This window comes from Canis lupus, chromosome 17, assembly GCF_003254725.2.
Source record: "Canis lupus dingo isolate Sandy chromosome 17, ASM325472v2, whole genome shotgun sequence".
NCBI lineage: Eukaryota > Metazoa > Chordata > Mammalia > Carnivora > Canidae > Canis > Canis lupus.
Genome location: NC_064259.1, coordinates 20,639,250 through 20,658,033, shown reverse-complemented (window position 1 = coordinate 20,658,033; position 18,784 = coordinate 20,639,250). Strand labels below are relative to the sequence as shown.

Sequence of the window (18,784 nt, the reverse complement as noted above, 5' to 3'; positions counted from 1 at the left end):
CAAGAATTTGCCTCTTTGCAACCTGAGCCCCCTAGACTGAGTGGAGAGATCCACTTCCAAAGCTCTATACCTGCAGCTGGTGGCCCCAGACAGAGCTCTGGGGAAGGAGTTGGACCTTAGGAATAGGCCTATTGCAAGCAGATTTCCAGAAAGAGTCCTTTGTAACAACCAGAGATGCCTCAACCATTCATCTGCTGAGCCAGCAGTTGACAACCAGAGATACTCCAAAAGACCAACATTAACAACAATTCAGAGGAACCCACCCATTCCAGAATGTTCCACAGCAGTTCCTCACATCCACAACCACTGTTGACCAAGAAAACAGCTGCAGGGGGGGGAAATGGGAAACTGGTGAAGAGTGAGAGGGAGGTGCTGGCCGAGAGTTCCCCTAATCCCTCGAGTAAAGTTCATGACAGTTTGGGTGAGGGAGCCCTAGTGAGTTGTGCCTATTGGCAGTGGCCCATGCAGACCAGACTAGCTGGTTGAAATAAGCTTGACCTTATGTGCTGTGCCATCCAGGACACTTAGAGAAGAGCCCTATAGGTCTGTGGTGGAAAAGCTCTAGATAAGGAGTCAGAAACCCTGGGTCCTACCTGGGTCCCGCCACTCACTTCACCTGGATAGTCCTCATCTTTAAAATGGGCATGTGGATAACATCCACTTCAACGGGTTACTTCAGTGAAATAATAGGCATTGGAGTTTGAGGAAAGAGCATTCAGATGACTGATGTATCTGGGAGGCACCCATTCCACTTCTCCCTGGGGAAGCTGCTGGCTCCTGAACCATCTTCTCTCTAGCCAGACTTCCTAAGGGGAGAGGAGAGCATGTCTGGGGGCTTCCTGACCTGTGTCAAGAGCAAGCAATTTGAGCCTGTCCTCTGCTCTGGAGGGACCCCCTGGCTAAGATGTTCCTCAGGACCCAAGCCTGAAGCAGACCATCCCTGAGACCCCTGTCCCCATTGGGGTTAGACACCTACCAGCTGTGTCCCTGGTCACCCCTCTCTTCCTGCCATGGGGTCAGCTGGCCGCCCCACCCTCAGGCTTGCACCATGCTCACCACCCAGCTCCATCTCCAGCTCTTAGCTCTTACTAACTAGCACCCTTAACCTCATCCTACCCTAATTCATTCACTCCCTGAATGTGCTGATATTTGTGGACAGGCCTAGGACCCTAGGGGTGAAGACACAGCCCGGCCTGCAGGAGTTATAGTCCATTGAGTCAGACGGGAGACACCGGAAGGCCTGGCCCCCCAAGTCCTAGTCATGCACACAGACCCCAGAGTCCCAGAGCCTCGGCTTCCCACGGGCAAGATGAGACTGTGGTCCCCATTTAACTGAGACTCCTACAGTCAGAAACTGGAGTGGGCTGTCTGGAAAGGAGCCATCTCAATGACAGGTCACTACTCAAAGAGAAGCAGTATTCCCCTAGCACTTGTCCTTCTTCAACCTGCTAAAATAGTTCTCAGCATCATGAGAACCAGGGTGGGAGAGCCTGTAAGTTCCTCTAGCCCAACCTCTATCTGGTACTCAGCCCACTGGAACCTGGGGAGAACCTGGACGGTCAGGGAAGTAGCCACAGGCTGTCTGGGGCCAGCCCCGTGATCTTCCCATACTCCCCAACCCTGAGCTTTCCTGCCAAGATACCGGGCTGCAGGATTGGGATGTGAGAGGTGGGCGATGTCTGGAGGATGGGTCTGATCTCTGAGTAACTCACCTGGCCTGGTGATTGAACCGGAGATAAAGACCTGCTTTTTCAAGGCTTCTCCCTTGGCCTAGAGACTTCTCCTTCCTCCTTTCCCCAGCCCACTCCATGGCATTCCCATAACACTGAATTTCCAGCCATTCCCCAGATACAAGCCCTATATATCTCCAGACCCTAAGGCATTTATTTCTTTTGCCTGGAACAATCCCCACCCTCTAACTTGAGAACTACCATCAATTCTGTGCATGTTTCAAGGCCCAGCTCCTCATGTCACCTCCTCTGTGAAGCCTTCCCCCTCCCTTGCAGTACCATGTGCACACTCCTGCCACAGCTCAGCTCGGCACTTGGTATTTTAGAAACTGCCCCAGTTCTGTATGTTGCACTCATGTCTGAGCACCTTCAAAACAGGGGTCCCACTTTAGCTCTCCTCACCGAGCCTCATGCTGAGTCCCAGGCCCTGTCATCAAAATGAATATGACACAGGTATTGAGGTATTTACTCATTAGTGGGTTTTAAATCTTCCACTGTGGCACTGCCATTCTTGGGCTCAGCGTCCCCAAATGTGAGCCTCCTAACCCCACCCCAGTTCTTTATCTGAGGGGATCTGGGACTGGAAGAGGCCTCAGAAATGACGACAAGAACCCTCCATCGACCTCCTGGCCCAGAGGGTCTTCTGGGGCCCCAGAGGGAGGCTGACCTCACCTTTTAGCAAACGCTAGGGAGTCCAGCTCCAGCCCACAGGTCAGAAGTAAGAGGGGCCATATGTGGCCCAAGCCCTTCATGGAACATGCTCTTTCTGAGCACAGCTGCTGTGTACAACACATGATACAGAGTGTGGTTTAATAGGCAAACCAGGGTCTCATAATGAGATAGGGGAGCAGAGATGTGTGCAGACATAACGCGGAAATGTCATCCAACTCAGGAGGGCCCAGGTGTACCTACGGGTGAGGCATAAACTGTTTAGGTTTAAGCCTGTTTAGGGGATGGCAGCTTACTTCTTGCACATGTGGAGATGCTGGGGGGGGGGGGGGGTTGTTGTGGGAGGTGAGGCAATTGGCAGGGGGGCGGGGGACCGGAGGCCAGAGGAAGGAAGCCACAGGTTTGGGTGGAGCAGAGGCTGCTGGGGAGTGGGCAGGGAAGGAGATGAGCCAGGATCCATGGGGCCAGGGGAGAGACTGTATGCTGGGAGGGGATGAGGCCCCAGCCTGGGCACAGGGGACAAGATGCTCCCACTCGTGGCTGTGGGGACCACTCAGATTCCAAATTAGATTTCTTTTCCCCATTAAAATGGAGGAGCTCTCCCTCTTGATAAATAGGACTTCTATCTGGAGACTTCTCTGCCATCTCTGGTGAAGGAGGCAGAGTACCCCAGTGCCCCCAGTCTTGCGATGCTCCCAGGATGCCTGGGCCTGTACGTGCACTCTGGCCCAGCCCACACCTCCTCTCGGAGGGGACATGGGTTAGGTGTTGCTCCCTGCGAGGGGGTGGGCATTGCCCCCACGGAAGGGGACAAATGGAGGGGACCCATAGGCCAGCCTCTGCAATGCACACTGGCTGTGGACTCAGCTCTGTGCTTTCCCTGTGCCTCCCACATCCTCCCCTGTACCCAGCACTCACAGGTCCCTCCCCAGCTGGGGGCGGGGGTGGGCACAGATCTTCTCTAAAATCCCAGGTGGCAAATGTCCCCCTCTCCCGCCCAGAACAACCCAACACAGGCCTTGGGGAACATGCAGAGCACGCTGAAAGTTCCCCAGGCCTCTCCTGCTTTGATGAGTGTGTTTTCATGTTATGGAAATGACCATAAAATTATCTTCTGCTACAAAGGCCCTCAGCAAAAATGCTGCTGGAAATGTGCTCAAGCATAGACTTGCAAATGATTTCCCTAAATTGCAATGCCTTCCTTGGTTATCTTACCCACCTTTACTCATAACATAAAAGCTACAGCCCTCCCACCTACGCCCATGGCTGGGTCTGATCTCTTTTTTGTTATTAACTTTTTATAATGGAAAGTCTCAAATACATACAAGGGTTGGGAAAATAAGTTGTGCCTTGGCTACCAAGCTTTCCTCATGCATTCTTAACAACAATCAACTCCTGGCCAGTCCTGTCCCATTTGCTCCTCTCCTACTCCCATACACCAAATTATTTGGAAACAAAGCCCAAAAAGCCATACCATTTCATCTGAAAATATTCAGTACATAGCTATAAAAGACAAAGACTCCATTTTTTTGAACCCACATATTACATCACTCCTAAAAAAATAATTCCTTAATATTATCAAATATTCAGTCAATGATCAAATTTCTAATTGTCTCATCAACGTCTTAAGTTTTTTCCAGTTCATTAAAAGCTTCATTTTCATGTGCTTCGTAAATTAAGTATTTTGTCATTCATTCACTGATTCTTTTTTTTTTTTTAAGATTTTATTTATTTATGATAGACATAGAGAGAGAGAGAGAGGCAGCGACACAGGCAAAGGGAGAGGCAGGTTCCATGCTGGGATCCCGACGTGGGACTCAATCCCGGGGCTCCAGGATTGCGCCCTGGGCCAAAGGCAGGCGCTAAACCACTGAGCCACCCAGGGATCCCATCATTCACTCATTCTTTCATTCATCCAGATAATAATATTCAGTGAGGGCTAGCTATGTGCCACGTGTGATTTTAGGCATTGGGGTAACAAACAATAAATTAAAAAGACATGGTCCCTGCCCTCAAGGGGAAGACAGTCATTGCACAAGTCATCATGAGCAGCATGATGAGTATTTTGAAAAGGGAGGTGCAGATGCAAGGCAGCATGAGGCCAAGGAAGCCCACTCAGCCGGGGAGGAGGGGGGTCTGGAAGCTGCCCTGAGAGGGCGAGCAGGATTCATTAAGAAAAGATGGCAGAAGAGCAAATGGAAAGGGAGATGGGAGCAAACCAGCGGTACTGGTGCCTCCCAAAGTCAGCTGCCTTGGAGCCAACAAGATGAAGCTGGAATGTACACAGGGCCCAGGGAAGAGATTTTATTGAGGGGGTACAGAGGATGGGCTGATACTTAAGCTGGAACAAAACCTACAAAAGGCCCCATTCCAGGCAGAAGGGTTAATATCAGTACAGATGTGATGGTGTGGAGTCACATCAAGGGTTTAGGGAACTGGGAGTGCTTACTGGGAGAAGGGTGGGAATGGCATGGAGGGGAGGTTGGGACCAAACACAGAGGCTTTGAACTTCATTTTGTTACTGAATAGGAGTCAATGATGCTTTTAGAAGGAGAATAGGACAGGGTCACCTGGTTTTGGAAAGGACATTCTAGATATCAGGACCCCAGGCCAGAAGCCCAGGGAGGAAGCTGGGGCAGTGGTACAGGTAGAGAAGGCTGTGCCTTAATGGAGAGGCTGTGGGTTAGGAGAGAAGGAATGACATTGGTTCAGGGAGGAGTTAGTGAGCTCTGGAGTGGGTAGGGAGCAAGAGGGCAGGATTTCTTACTTGGGTACCAGGAATGGTGGTGAGGCCACTGACAGAGAAGGGGAGCATGCAAGGACAGGCTTGCCTGTCAGTCATTCTAGTGAAAATGTTCTACAGGATGCCAGAGATCTGGCTTGGTACAGTGAGTGCCCAGGAAGGTGCTGGCACCCAGTGATTTGAGAATCCAGGGGGTAAGAGAAGGTCTAGGAGAGGGTGAGATATGTCTGAGTCCTCATAGGGCTGGTTTAGGGTCAAGTGAAAAGGGTGATTACATGAAAGGCTTTGCAAACTGTAAAGTACTATGTAAATATAAGGATTATGCTCTTTATCCCAGGGCTGATCCCGCTGCAGACTTCCAGAGAGACAGGAGTAGAGCAGGTTATGACTCTCAGGGACTCCACGATTCAGGGATTTGGGGAGTGGGCAGAGACTTACTTGACATTCCTTGGGATTCCTGTTGACATCTCAAATACAGCCATGAGATGACGGGGTGAAAACACCGAAGTCACAAAGATGGGCTCCCCCAGGACAAGCAGCAGGGCCAACACGGTGTCTGGCACAGAGCAGCCCTGGAGTAGAGGCGATCACTGAAGGAGCGGGGCCCACAGGTATAGCGGGAACAGTTGCAGTTAGTAGCAGGGGCCATCCTGGCAGCATCAGGCAGCAGTTGCTCCTTGCATTGATGGTTCCAGAAGTATCTCCTCGGACAGAAAATATCATGTGATCATTTTTACCTTCACCCCTTGTGTACTTCCTGCCTGGACTGATCCACCCTCAAGATAGTGGCTCAACAGTCTTTTCTTTCTACTTTATTTTTTTTCTCAAAGCAGAAGGGCTCATTGGCTTAGTTGAAAGTTAGTTTCCGCTCACTGGCTTTTTTCCCCCTCAAGCCAAGACTTAAGATACAATCGGGATGATAGTTTGTTTTTTTTTAAGATTTTATTTATTCATTAATGAGAGAGGGGGGAGGGGCAGAGACGCAGGCGAGGAAGAAGCAGGGTCCATGCAGGGAGCCCGACGTGGGACTCGATCCTGGATCTCCAGAATCAGGCTCTGGGCTGAAGGTGGTGCTAAACCGCTGAGCCACCCGGGCTGCCCCCGGGATGATAGTGTTAACAATATTTTTACCCCATTTAAGAATGTAAAAAGTCACTTTCCCACCATGTCTTATTATACGTCCAGTGGCTGGCATAGAGCAGGTATTTTGTGGATCACCAGAACCACAAGTTCCTCTAATCTGGCACAGTAATGGGGGAGCCTAAGACCTGCCAGTAGCTGAGTGTGGCTGGCACTGTCCTAGGCTTGAGAGGAAATACCAAACTCTCTCTGCTTCAATGCCTGGTCTGAAAAATAGGAACAGGGGCCATCAGTTAGTTCCATGGCAAAGTAAGAGTTTGAGTGAGCACCTAGAAGAAAGTGGAGGTGTAAGCTGAGGCAAGAGATGTGGTTTATAATCCCTGCCTTGTCCCCTGCCTCTCTGGCATAAGTCTGAGTTTCTACTGTGTATACCTGGGTGTTCACAGGATAGGCAAAGGAGAGATAAATGAATGAAGGTCGAAATTATATTTGAATGATATTTGTGGAAAATAGAAGGTTTGAAGTAGATGGAGCAATAGGGGAAAGAGAAAGGGCAGCCTTCCCCTCTGAGTGGCCCAGGGACTCTGCATAACCCAAATCTAGCTCTCTGAGTCGCTGGTGATTTTCAGAGAGCACATTATTTAAGGAACATCTTTGGGAGAAAGTGTTATTACAGGAGATAATTACAAACAACTAGACACAAGAATCATTAGGAATATAGAACATTTGACAACACCATCAACCGCCTTGACTTAATTGACATTTCTAGGACATTTCACCCCAAACTGAAAGATAAACATTCTTCTCAAATGCACATGGAATATTCATCAAGGTAGACCATACACTGGGTGATTAAAGAAGTCTCAATATACTTCAAATGACTGACATCCTGCAAAGGATGTTCTCTGACTGCTCTAGAATTCTCTTTGAAAGTAATAACATTAAGAGATCTTTAAAAGCTCCAAATATTTGGAAATTAAACAATACTTCTTAAATAACCTATGGTCGAAGAATTAAACAAAAGATAATTTATAAAACATTCCTGCTGAATGATAATGAAAATACATGTCAGCATGTATAGTTTTAAATGTCTACCGCAGAAAAGAAAAAAAGTCTAAAATCAGTGATCTAGGTTTCTGTCTTAAGAAGCTACTAAAAGAAGATTAATTAAGCCTAAATCTTAAAAGCATCATGCTAATTGAAATAAGCCAGACATAAAAAGGCCACGTATCATATGGATCCATTTACATGACATGCCTCAAATAGACAAACCATAGAGATAGAAAGTAGACTAGTTGTTGCCTGGGACTGAGGCAATGGGGAATGACCGCTAGTGAGTGTGGGCTTCCTTTTGGGATGATACAATATTCTGGAATTAGATAGTGGTAAAGGTTGAACAACTTTTTAAATGTACCAAAATCACTGAATTGAAGACTTTAAGTGAGTAAATTATATGGTTTGCAAATTACATTTCAATAAAGAAAATGTAAGTAAATACAACCAAAAAATATTAGAACCAAGAGAATAAAAAAGGAAATGAGAAAGCCAACAAAACTGAAAGGTGATTCTTTGAAAAAAATTAATAATATAGGTAAACTGTAGCAAGAATGACCAAGAAAAAAAGCAAGAAAATGCAAATTACCAATATCAGAATGAAAAAGGAGATATCATTTCATCAAAAAGAAAATAAAATACCATGAAACTGTATCTCAGTAAGGTTCCACAACTCAGATGAAATGGACAAGTCCCTTGAAAAACACTTTACTAAACTGACACAAAAAGAAATTGAAAATGATAAGAGTCCAAGATCTAATAAAGAAATGAAATTAGATATAAAAATGATGTTGATAATGATAATGATAAAACTCTTTTCATCAATAAAACTTTAGACCTCTATTGCTTCACGGGTGAATTCTAGAAAATGTTTAAGAAAGAAATAATACTAATTTTACACAAACTTTCAGAAAATAGAAAAGAAGGAACACTCCATAACTCGTTTTACAATACCAAACCCTGATAAAGATCTTATACAAAAAGAATACTAGAGCCTAATATCCCTCATGAAAAAAGACGTAAAAATCCTCAATAAAATATTAGTCAATTGAGTTGCAATCCATGACAGGGATAACGCACCATAACAAGTGAATTTTATCCCAGGAATGCAAGGTTAGTTTAAAATTAGAAAACTAATCAAAGAATTTCACCATATTAACACAATATAAGAGAAAAAAACCTCTGACAGGTAAGAAATGCTTTTGACAAAATCCAATACCTATTCCTGAGAAGAATGCTCAGCCAACAGGGAAGAGAGGGGATCTTCCTCAATCTGATAAAGGGCAAGTACAAAAAACATCTGGCTAATATCATACTTAATCTTGAAACAAAAAATATTTATACACAGAATATTACTCAACAATAAAAATAAATGAATTACAGTTATATTCAACATGGATAATATAATATAAATATTATATTGAACAAAAGAAGCCAGAAACAAAGAAGTACATTCTATATAACACCACTTATATAAAGTTTAAAACAGGCAAAACTAACCTTTGGTAATAGAAATCAGCAGTGATTACTTATAGGGGGTAGAGGCTGAATGGAAAGAGGGGGGCAAGAGACCATCTTGAGAAAACGGAGATGTTCTAAATCCCGATTATATGATGATTACATAGGTATATTCAGTTATTGAAACACATTTAGTTATGTGCTTAAGATCTGTGAATGTAAATTTTACCTTGTTAAAAATAAAGAGCTGATAACACCTAAAATACCTAAAACTTGAAGAATATGTAGATGAGGAAGAAAATAGTTTCTGATTATATACTACTAAAAATAAGCTAACAAAATGGGATTCACAGTAGAGAAGATCATTTTTATATTTAAGATGTAACTTAAATGTCAAAAGCAAAAACAGTACTCTTTAATGGAATAATGGCCATTTTTTTTATTGGGTGATGAACTATGTCCCAGGTGTACAAGCACTACCATTTGCTTCATTTTATGGATGAGGAAACTAACAAAGAGAGGTTAACTTCTCTAAGGACACATGGCTAGCAAGGGGTTGAGCTGGGGTTTGAACTCAGTCTGGTCCAAGAGCCTATCACTCTCCTGTGACCTCCTGTGCCTGTAAGGGACTTGACACTTCACTCAGTGTCAGTTTCCAGTTCCAGGATATAGGTTTGTCCAGGACAATTGCCTCCAGTTTACAGATGATGGCTCTGAGACTCTCTGGGGTAGCATAGCTAGCTCCAGGCATGAGTACAGGGCGTGATGTTCCTGAGGCTTGTTGTCAGGACATTCTCCTTCACCTTTAGATGGCTCTCCACCCCCACCTTGTGTTCTCTCAGGAACCCAGGACTCCAGGACCCCCCTCCCAGATCTTCCTTCAGTGGACTGCTCCCTAAGGGCTGACCTTTTTCATTTTCCCCTTGACCATCAGAATTCTCCTGTCCTGTATCCTGCTCTTTCAAGGCTCCATTCTCTGTTCACACAAACATTTGCTCACACTGTGAGCCTCTAATGGATGTCCTTCTCTCTCCCATCTCCCCAGGGTCAATGCCCCTGCCTCTACCATGTCTTCCTTGATCTGCTAAGATGAGGTCATTTCTCCTTTTCTTAAGTGCTCACGTTATCACACTTTGTTGCATGCCAATGATCCAATTTTGCCTTTGTGTAGGAGCTTTTACATGTCTGACCTATCTATCCATCTCCCTTCTGGATTGTAATAAGCTTCATCCATCAGTGTCCCAATACAAAATATTTTTCTATAACCCCCATCCCCTCCTCCAGAGCCAAATGGCCACGCTGACACAGCAGGAGCAGAAGACCCCCTTGCATGTGGGAGGGAACGCATGCACACCAGCTAACAACCCAGGCCCTACATACCTGCCTTTTCTCAAGGTCTGGTTCTAACAAGGTCAACTGTCTGGAAGAGGGAGCTGTTTGGTGCAGACATCACATGTTGTACCCTTAAGTCATGTCACATGAAAGGCTAGTGCTCCATCCTGCAAACGAGACAAGAATTGAGCTGGCCTTCTTCTAGAAGGGTAACTATAGGAGGGATATGGTAAATGGTAAATGACATACCAGATACTTCTAGGTAGCTTTGGACTCTTGAGTCCCTCCATCTGGTGTGTCCAATGTCATGGCACTTCTTACGCTTATGAGCTGGGTCGACTCTCCAAACTTCATTTATTGACTCAAGGAATTTATTCCAAACCTAACAGCTCTGCTGTCCCACCAGCAGCTGCCTCTGAAGGAAGGGGGTGCCATTCACTTTTCCTCATCTGATCTCCTGCTCACTCTGTCCACAAAGCCTCCCCGATGCAAGGAATGGGCTATTTTTCTTTCTTTCGGACCTCATTCTCAATCTTCTCCGCAGCAAGAAAGGTGATTGGATACTGGGATTTTAAATGGTTTTGTCTGAAAGCCATTAATAATGGAACTGAAATGTCAACACGACTGGTGTTAAGTGGAGAAGATGGCAAGTGGAAATGAACTTGAAAGGAAAGACAGGGGTAGGAATACCCATTGATAACTTGGAAGGGATTACAGAAGTCCCCTGGCTCTGTCCTAATGAATACAAAGGACCACCAGAATGATCCCTGCCACTGTTTGCACAAACTCACCTAAAAACCAGCTTTTCAAAAATGCTTAAGGACATTCTGTTTCTGTACAACTGATTTGATTTGGTTTAGCAAATTTTTTTTTTCCTAAGCATCTAGAGGTAAAATTGAGCTCATCCTGTTTGACAATATTCACCACATTTAAATCCCCAGAGCCTGAGGCAATGAGGTTTTACTGCATTTCGGAACAGAGCCCTGGTGTATAAATTCTGCAGTGGCTAATTTCACTGTATTCTATGTTCTCTGTAACAAGGCTGTAAGAAATAAATAAGCAGAGATGGGTTTGAGGCTCTGAGGCTTCGTGCGCTATGCTGGAGTCCCTCCCTGCCTCCGCCCAGGCTGCCCTGCTTGGTTTTCACTCCAGGAAACCCTTGAACACAGCATATCCAGGCTCATTGCGATCTTTGAGGATTAAGAGGTCTTTGATTATTCAGAGCGGCAGGTCCTTGGGGAAGACCCAGCGCACACATAAGCTCACCTGGTCCCCAGTTTATATTGTGTGTTACCTGTGGGGAAAATCAGAAGAAACTCGGGCACTATCTCTCATGCTTCCCTATCCTCCCCTGGCTGCCCTGGAGTTGGTTGGTGAGATTTTTCTATCATGCTTTTTTGTTTTGTTTTGTCCCTGGCTAGTGCTAAAGGGTCTTTGTTTCCCATCTGTCTCCTTCACATCTGTTTTATGTGTATATATCTTCTGCTTCATAGCTTCTTCCTCATTATCTGAGATGCAACCCCTTCCCAACACGCCCATCCTCCACACACACATACATACACGCACACGGATCTCTACTTACCTCTGACTTCGAACCCCTGGCCTCCTCCTTGTCAGGGGGTAGCTACATGCTTGCTCCTGAGTTCTAGAGACAGGCAGGCCCTGGAGATCTCTGTACCAGCCCTCTTATTATGCTAACGAGAGAACCAAGGCCAGGGGGTGGAAGTGGCTCCAAGGGCATAGAGCCCCATGGCAGTGCAGGGTCAGAGGGGGCTCACTCCAGCCTTCCCTGGCCTGGCACTGGCTGGCCATGCTGGGGCAGTGTGCACTCCCCTCCCTTGCCCTCTCTGCCAAAGTCCTCTCCTGGGTCCCTATCTTGTCCATCAGTGACAAACCAAACTAAGCCTCAGAATGGAGCTAAACTCCGCCTTGAGATGGTCCTTCAATGACATGGACCATTGCTTTAAGTCAGTGGGGATTTCAAAGCATTTTTCTCTCAATGACAGAAGTACAGCATGGTCACGGAAAAAACTTCAAACTTCAGCATATACAGTAGAAGGTCAAAGTATCCTGCTTTCAATCTCTTCTTACTCTCCCTAGCCAGAAGTAACCATTTCTAATGGCTTGAGATCATTGTCTATTCACAGATACAAGAATTTGGTTTGGGTGTTGGGGGCGGGGGGAGTTGTATACAGGATCCTGTTATCCATGCAGCTTTTTTTTCCCCTTTGGTATACAACTGACAGATGCCAATGAATTAATCCTAAATAATAATTTCTTCTTAATGCCACCTACCTCTGGGGTTCTCCTCATAGGAATTACAAGTCCTTCCCACATGCTTCCACCCCCCACACACCAAAAAGACAAAACATCCCCTTTGAAACAATATTTATCTTTCTTTCTCTGTACCACTTCTCTGTCTCACATAACACTGTATCTTGGGATATGGATTATATAGTATTGATCCGACAACCTGTTCCAGATCCTACTAGACCATCAGCTCCTTGTGGGCAAGGATACTGTGCACTTTATCCATACCTTTATCCTGAGTCTCCAGGAGGTAGCCTGGTACCTTGTAGACTCCAGTGAATGTTTCCCTAAGTAAATTAAACTGGCCTGGGTGTCCCACACACTGCCCACCCCATGTCCACACCCCCCCCCCAACCTGGTTCTTCCAGCAACCTGGTTCCCCCAGGATGGGATGGAAGAGCAGACAGCTTGGCTTCTGCCCTGGTAGGTGGTGTATGGATGTGGGATGGTGGGGGCTGGGAAAACCTGTCCGTATCACATTCAATAGTACCCACGCCAGTGTTAAAAGGAGGGGGTGGCTTGTGGGAGAAGCCACTTCAGGCTTTCCTCTCAAAGGTTGCCAGAAAAATGAATAAGAGAGTAGGAGTAGTAAAGTCCCTTGGCTTCCAGGGGAGGAGCGTCTGGGGTTTGCCTGGTTGTCCCAGGGCCTGGCTTGGGCAGGAGCTCCTGGGCCTGGCTGCAGACACAGGCACAAAGGGGGCGCTGCCGCCTGGCAGGGCGCCCGCTGCCCTCGGACCAGGCTTCTGCTCCGGGCAGCTGCAGGCCAGGGAAAGCCAGCAGAGCCGAAGAGACAGCAAACGAGGCCAGGAAAGCCACCGGGAGAGCAGCAAGGTGGATAAAGAGTCCAGGGCTCCCCTCTCACGCCTATACCTCTGACCAGCCTGTCCCTTTTTATGTCAATGTCCCATTTGTAAAGTGGAGCTAGCGGCCTTTGACCTGCATGTGTTGCAGGGCTCCCAAGGGGGTCAGATGAGACAATATGGGAACTTGCCTCATCTTGGGGGAGCACTGCACACGACATGGGGCCCCCAGTTGATAACAAGTGCTATGTGGATCCAAATGCTGTGGTGGCGAGTGCCAGGTGGAGGTCTGACCCCAGGCTTCTTGTCCTTTTTCCCCACCCAGGGCAAGCCTTCTACTCCCGAGTGCTGGAGAACTGCGAGGATGTGGCGGACTTCGACGAGGTAGGATGCCCTGCGGGGAGCTCAAGCCCCAGCCATAGGGGTGCGCTGGCCCCAAATGCCTCCCCACCTCTCCCTTTGCCCAGGAGAGCTGGGTGCAGAGTGACCCAGGCCCAGCCCACAGCCTGCTGCCCTCGGGGGGGATTTTTGTTCTCCAGAGAAAGGGCCCGCAGGTGTTATAGGCTTAAAAGTGAGCCCCCAGGTGCGCCTGGGTGACTCAGTCGGTTAAGTTTCTGCCTTAAGTTCAGGTCATGATCCCAGGGCTTATGGGATCAAACCCCACATCACGCTCCCTGCTCAGCACGGCGTTTGCTTCTTCCTCTTCTGCTCCCACTCCTGCTCCCCCTGCTTGTGTGCAAAATTAATTAATTAATCAATTATTATCTTTTAAAAAGATAAAATTAAATAGTAGCAAGCCCCCAGCCGAGGTGAGGGCCCAGCAGCACAGAAGAGGGGCTTCCCTCCCCACTTCCCTGGGCACACGGAGGGCTCAGGCTAACCCTACCTGGGCTTCCGACAAAGCCAGTCTCGTATGGATGGCACTCTTGTGTCTCTAAGAGCTATTGAGGTACTTTTCCCACTGCATCTCCCAAAAAAGCTATTTTTCTTTTGAACCTTGGGCTCAGAGGGTTGAGTGCCCCTGTTTATGGCACATTATCTCATTGTTCCTACTACCCTGCTCTTGTTCTGATGCATGTTTTGTGTGTCATGTATGTGTCATTCTCCTTTATCCACATTCCTTCCTTTCTCTACAACCACTCTGATGTGTTTAATGTGGAACCTCTGGTTTCCTGTATGTCCTCACAAAATTTGTGTGGCTATCTTGTGAAGATATAACTCATGTTTTAGTTAAATGGCATTGTGTTACATATTTTACTTCACCGAGCAAGATTTTTCAGTTCCATCCACGTTGCTACGCTAATCTGCTGCTTCTCCCTGCCAGTACAGAACTCTGTGGGCACATCCAACACACATGAGGGTGTTTGGCCACCCTGGTTTGTCTGGGACCAAGGGGGATCCTGGCACACAGACTGTAAGGGATAAAATGGGAAAAATCCTGGTCAAATTGGGATAAATTGGTCATCCTGCGGATCCTTTACCTAATAATTCCTCCAGAGAGGAACCTCCAACTTGCCTCTGAAACCACATGCAAGGTAATCAGAAGGCAATGAATATTCTTATGCATGTCCTCTTTGGACTTCTGTGAACATTTCTCTAGAGTACACACCAGGATCTGAAATTGCTAGCTCACAGGATATGCTTACTCAGCACGGCCATGGTCTACACTTCTACCAGCAATGCGTGAGGACCCCTGATTCCCAATCCTCATCTACATCTAGTGGTATTCAGCTCTCTGATCTTCACCAGTCTAACAGTGTGCCTCGTTTTTTAAGATAATATATTTAAAGTTTCCTTTTTCGTAAATTGCCTGTTCATATTCTTTTCCCTTTTCCCCTGTTGGTATAGCTAGTTGTCTTTATCTTATTGATTTGCAGTAGCTCTTTATGCATCCAAGATATCAACCCCTTGTTGGATTTCGAGATTGAAATTTCTCTTAGTCCGCCATCTATTAGCTTTGTCCCCTCACTGATTAGAAGTCCTTAATCCCGGTGTGTTTTCAAGTTTTGCTGAAGATATATTTACACTCTTCTAGAGTACAGATATGTTGCCCTACATTTTCTGATTATATAATTGTATTTTTTTTACCTTGCATGTGGTTTTAGAGGGGGCACAGTTTTATTTTTCTCCATATAAGAAACAACTTTTCCTAACATCAATTTGATAAGCAATCAATCATCTCTCTATTTAGGATCTATGTCTTAGCCTTCTATTCTATCCCTTTAATCTGTTTGTTCTTGAACTTTATCACACTGTACTCATTAATATGACATTTTTGTATGTATTAGTATCTGATGAAGCAAGTTCCCTCTGTTTACTCTTCTTTTTAAAGGGTGAACTGTTTGTGGACCTTTATTCTTCCAGATAATTTTTAAATAAGTTTATCAAATCCTTCCAAAAACCAACCGGAATTTTGATTAAGTTCCATTGGATTTAAAAATCAATTGAGGAAGATGTCAATTTTTTATAATATTAAATCATCTACTCAAACTATCCACCTCCCTTTACTGGCATTTTTAAGTTTACTGCATAGAAGTCGTATGATCTTCATTATTTTCTCTTATTATTTTTAAAAGATTTATTTATTTATTTGAGAGAGAGAAAAAGAGAGAGAGAGCACCCAAACAGCTTGGGGGACAGAGAGAGGATATGCAAACAGACTCCCACTGAGCAAGGAGTCCATTGCAGTGCTCGATCTCACAACCCATGAAATCAGAACCTGAGCCAAAACCGAGTCAGATGCTTAACCAACTGAGCTACTCAGGCACCCCAATCTTGATTATTTCCGAGACTCTTTCTGGTTTTATTGTTATCATGAATGGTGTCTTGATTTTGCTACATTTTTTGACTATTGCTGACTTAGAGAAATGCTTTTTTTTCCTTTAGAAGTCCTCTTTTATCTGGCAAACTTGCTGAGGTCTCTGACTTGTTTTTATATTTATGGTTTGTTCTGTTTTGTATATAGGTGATCATGTCATCTACAAAAAGAGGTTTTATCTCTTCCCTTCAGTCCTATCCCCTTATTTCTTTGTTTTTCCATGGAGCATTGACCATGATTCCTAGTTCTATGTTACACAGTAACGGTGATTGGTAGGCATCCTTTCTATGTCCCCAGTATTAAAAAGAATAAGTGCATCTAAAATTTTGTCATCATATATACTTGCTCTAATAGGATCTTACTATTTGTCTAACTAGTTTGCTAAGAGTTTTCATTATAAAACATTGTTGAACTTTATTACAAGTTTCTTCTGCATCTATTGAGACAATCATAACTTTGCTCTTCTAGTATGTTCCATAAAGTATTTCATTTAATAAACTGTTAGATTCAACTAGCAAATATTTTTATGCAGCATTTTTGCAGCTACATTTGTAAAGTTTTCATCATTTGATAATGCATAAAATTTTCTGGAACACCATGCATAAAATAGAGATTTGCTCTTCCTTGACATTTTGGAAGAACCACATGCAATGGCATCTAAGTTTGGATGGTTTAGGGAAGGGGTTCTTCAACCCCCTTTTCAATTTCTTTGTGTCTTCTTGCACCAGTTTTGGATTTCTATATTTTTCTAGACATTTAAACATTTCATCTAGGTTTTCAAATTTATTAGCACCTATTTGATTGTAAAGTTTTTAAATTGTTTTAAAGTATTTTTTGTGCCTATACTGATTTCCCCTTTTGTATTCCACACTGCACTTATTTTTATCATCCTTCTGTTTTTCTTGGTCTTGCTAATGATCTGTTTATCTTATTAATCTTTGTAAAGAACTAGCTTTTGGCTTCGTTAATCTCTTCTGTTGTTCACTATTTCATTATTTCTGCTTTTTTCTTAATTATTTCCCTTCTCCCTGTTTTATTTATTTATTTATTTATTTATTTATTTATTTATTTATTTATTTATTTTGCTCTGTGGCTCTTTTCCTAACTTCCTGAATTGAATGCTAAGCCTGTTATTTTTAACTTTTTTATTTCTTGATAAATGTATTTAAAGATATAAATTTTGCTCGATATTAGCCACATCCTACAAAATTTTATATGTAGTATTTTCATTATCTTCAGCTTTAAACATTTTTTGTATTTCTTTATGATTTTCTTTTAACATATGACATGTTAGAGTCTCATTTTGTTCGTTTCTAGTTTTCTTGCATTATGATCAAAGAGCACAGTCTGTATGATAGTGATACTTCAGAATTTATTGGGACCTTGATTAGGGCCTCTATGCATGGTCATAAATACTCCCCCTGCCTAAAAGGAATGTGTTCAGTGAAGGGTTCTCTATAGAAAACAATATAACTTCAAGCTTTTATAATATAAGTTCAGGCTTCTTAGTTGTACTATTCAATTCTTAACCTTTTTTAAGATTTTATTTATTAATTCATGAGAGAGAGAGAGAAAGGCAGAGACACAATTCTTCACCTTTTCTGCTCATTTTTCTCTTCTTGATTTCAGTTTCAAAAATGATTGCAATAAAATCTACTTCTACAATTGCTGATTTACATATTTTTCCCTGTAGCTGTCATTTGTTGCTTGATGTGTTTTGAAACTATATTACTAATAAGTTTTATATGTTCATGATGGCTATATCTTCTTATCTACTTTTCTTTTTCCTGGTACTTAATATCCTTCTCTGTCTGATATGATGTTTTTTTGCATTGCTTTCTATTTTGCTAGATGTTGAGATTATGATCTCAGCTAATTTTGGTTCATTTGCCTGGTCTATCTCTTTCAGTTTTTTAATTTTCTTGGTATATCTTTTTTCATGCCTCCATTTTCAGTATTTCTGTGCTATTAAATTCAAGTGTGTCTTTTTAGGGCATATATTTGTAGATTAAATTTTCTTTCCCACTAGGAGACTGCGTTTTGATTAGTTTCATCCATTTACATCTATTCTAATTGCTATTTTGATTTTTATTTCTACCACCATCTTATTTTATATTTTCCATTTGCTGTCCTTTTTGTTTGTTTGTTTTCTTTTCCCCTTTCCAGCTTTCCATGGAATAGATCGGGTTTCCTTTTGTTAAGTGAAAAGTTATACATTCTATGTTTTCAAGGTAGTCACCCTTCCTTGGTCCCTGTTGATAGCTGGAAAATAAATCAGTAATTATAATTCCCCCATCGTGGCAAGTATTATAATACTCTCTCTCCTAAGCCTCTTTGATTTCCCTACCTCAGCCCACACTGTCTAGATTATACAATTTTCATTCCAGGTTCTTATGAATGTGTGTTCTCCTTTTCTTTTTATTTGCCCTAGCCTTCTTTATCTTTTTTGAGGACAACAAAAGTCTTCACCAAGATATCTAATCACCTTTTCTTCTCCTATCTCCTGAAGCATCTCTTGGCACTGTTTTTCTTTTTATTTGAGTACTTTCTCTAAAAGCCATTTCAATTTGGGTCTTTGCATAGCCAACCCTCTAAATCTTTGTAAATCTGAGAATAGTTTCTTATTTCTTCAAATTTGAACAGGACTTTCTAGATATAAAATTCGAAGCTCAAAATTCTTTCCTTTACTTCAGAATAGCAGTGCCTGTTGCTGTTGAGAAGTCTGAAGGCCATCTGTTTCTTGTACCTTCAAGTGGGATCTTTTCTTTTTCCCTGGGGGAGAAAAAAAGTG

General features: G+C 43.8%; 1 protein-coding gene across 9 annotated transcripts in view; it reads left to right on the top strand.

Moving 5' to 3' along the window:
• OTOF (otoferlin) overlaps nt 1-18,784 on the top strand; it is a 100,759-nt gene that overhangs the window by 6,808 nt on the left and 75,167 nt on the right. For all 9 annotated transcript variants that reach the window (XM_049095441.1, XM_049095439.1, XM_049095440.1 and 6 more), the window contains exon 2: nt 13,501-13,559. In XM_049095441.1, coding sequence (XP_048951398.1) covers nt 13,501-13,559 — 59 coding nt within the window. The remainder of the gene's footprint in view (nt 1-13,500; nt 13,560-18,784) is intronic.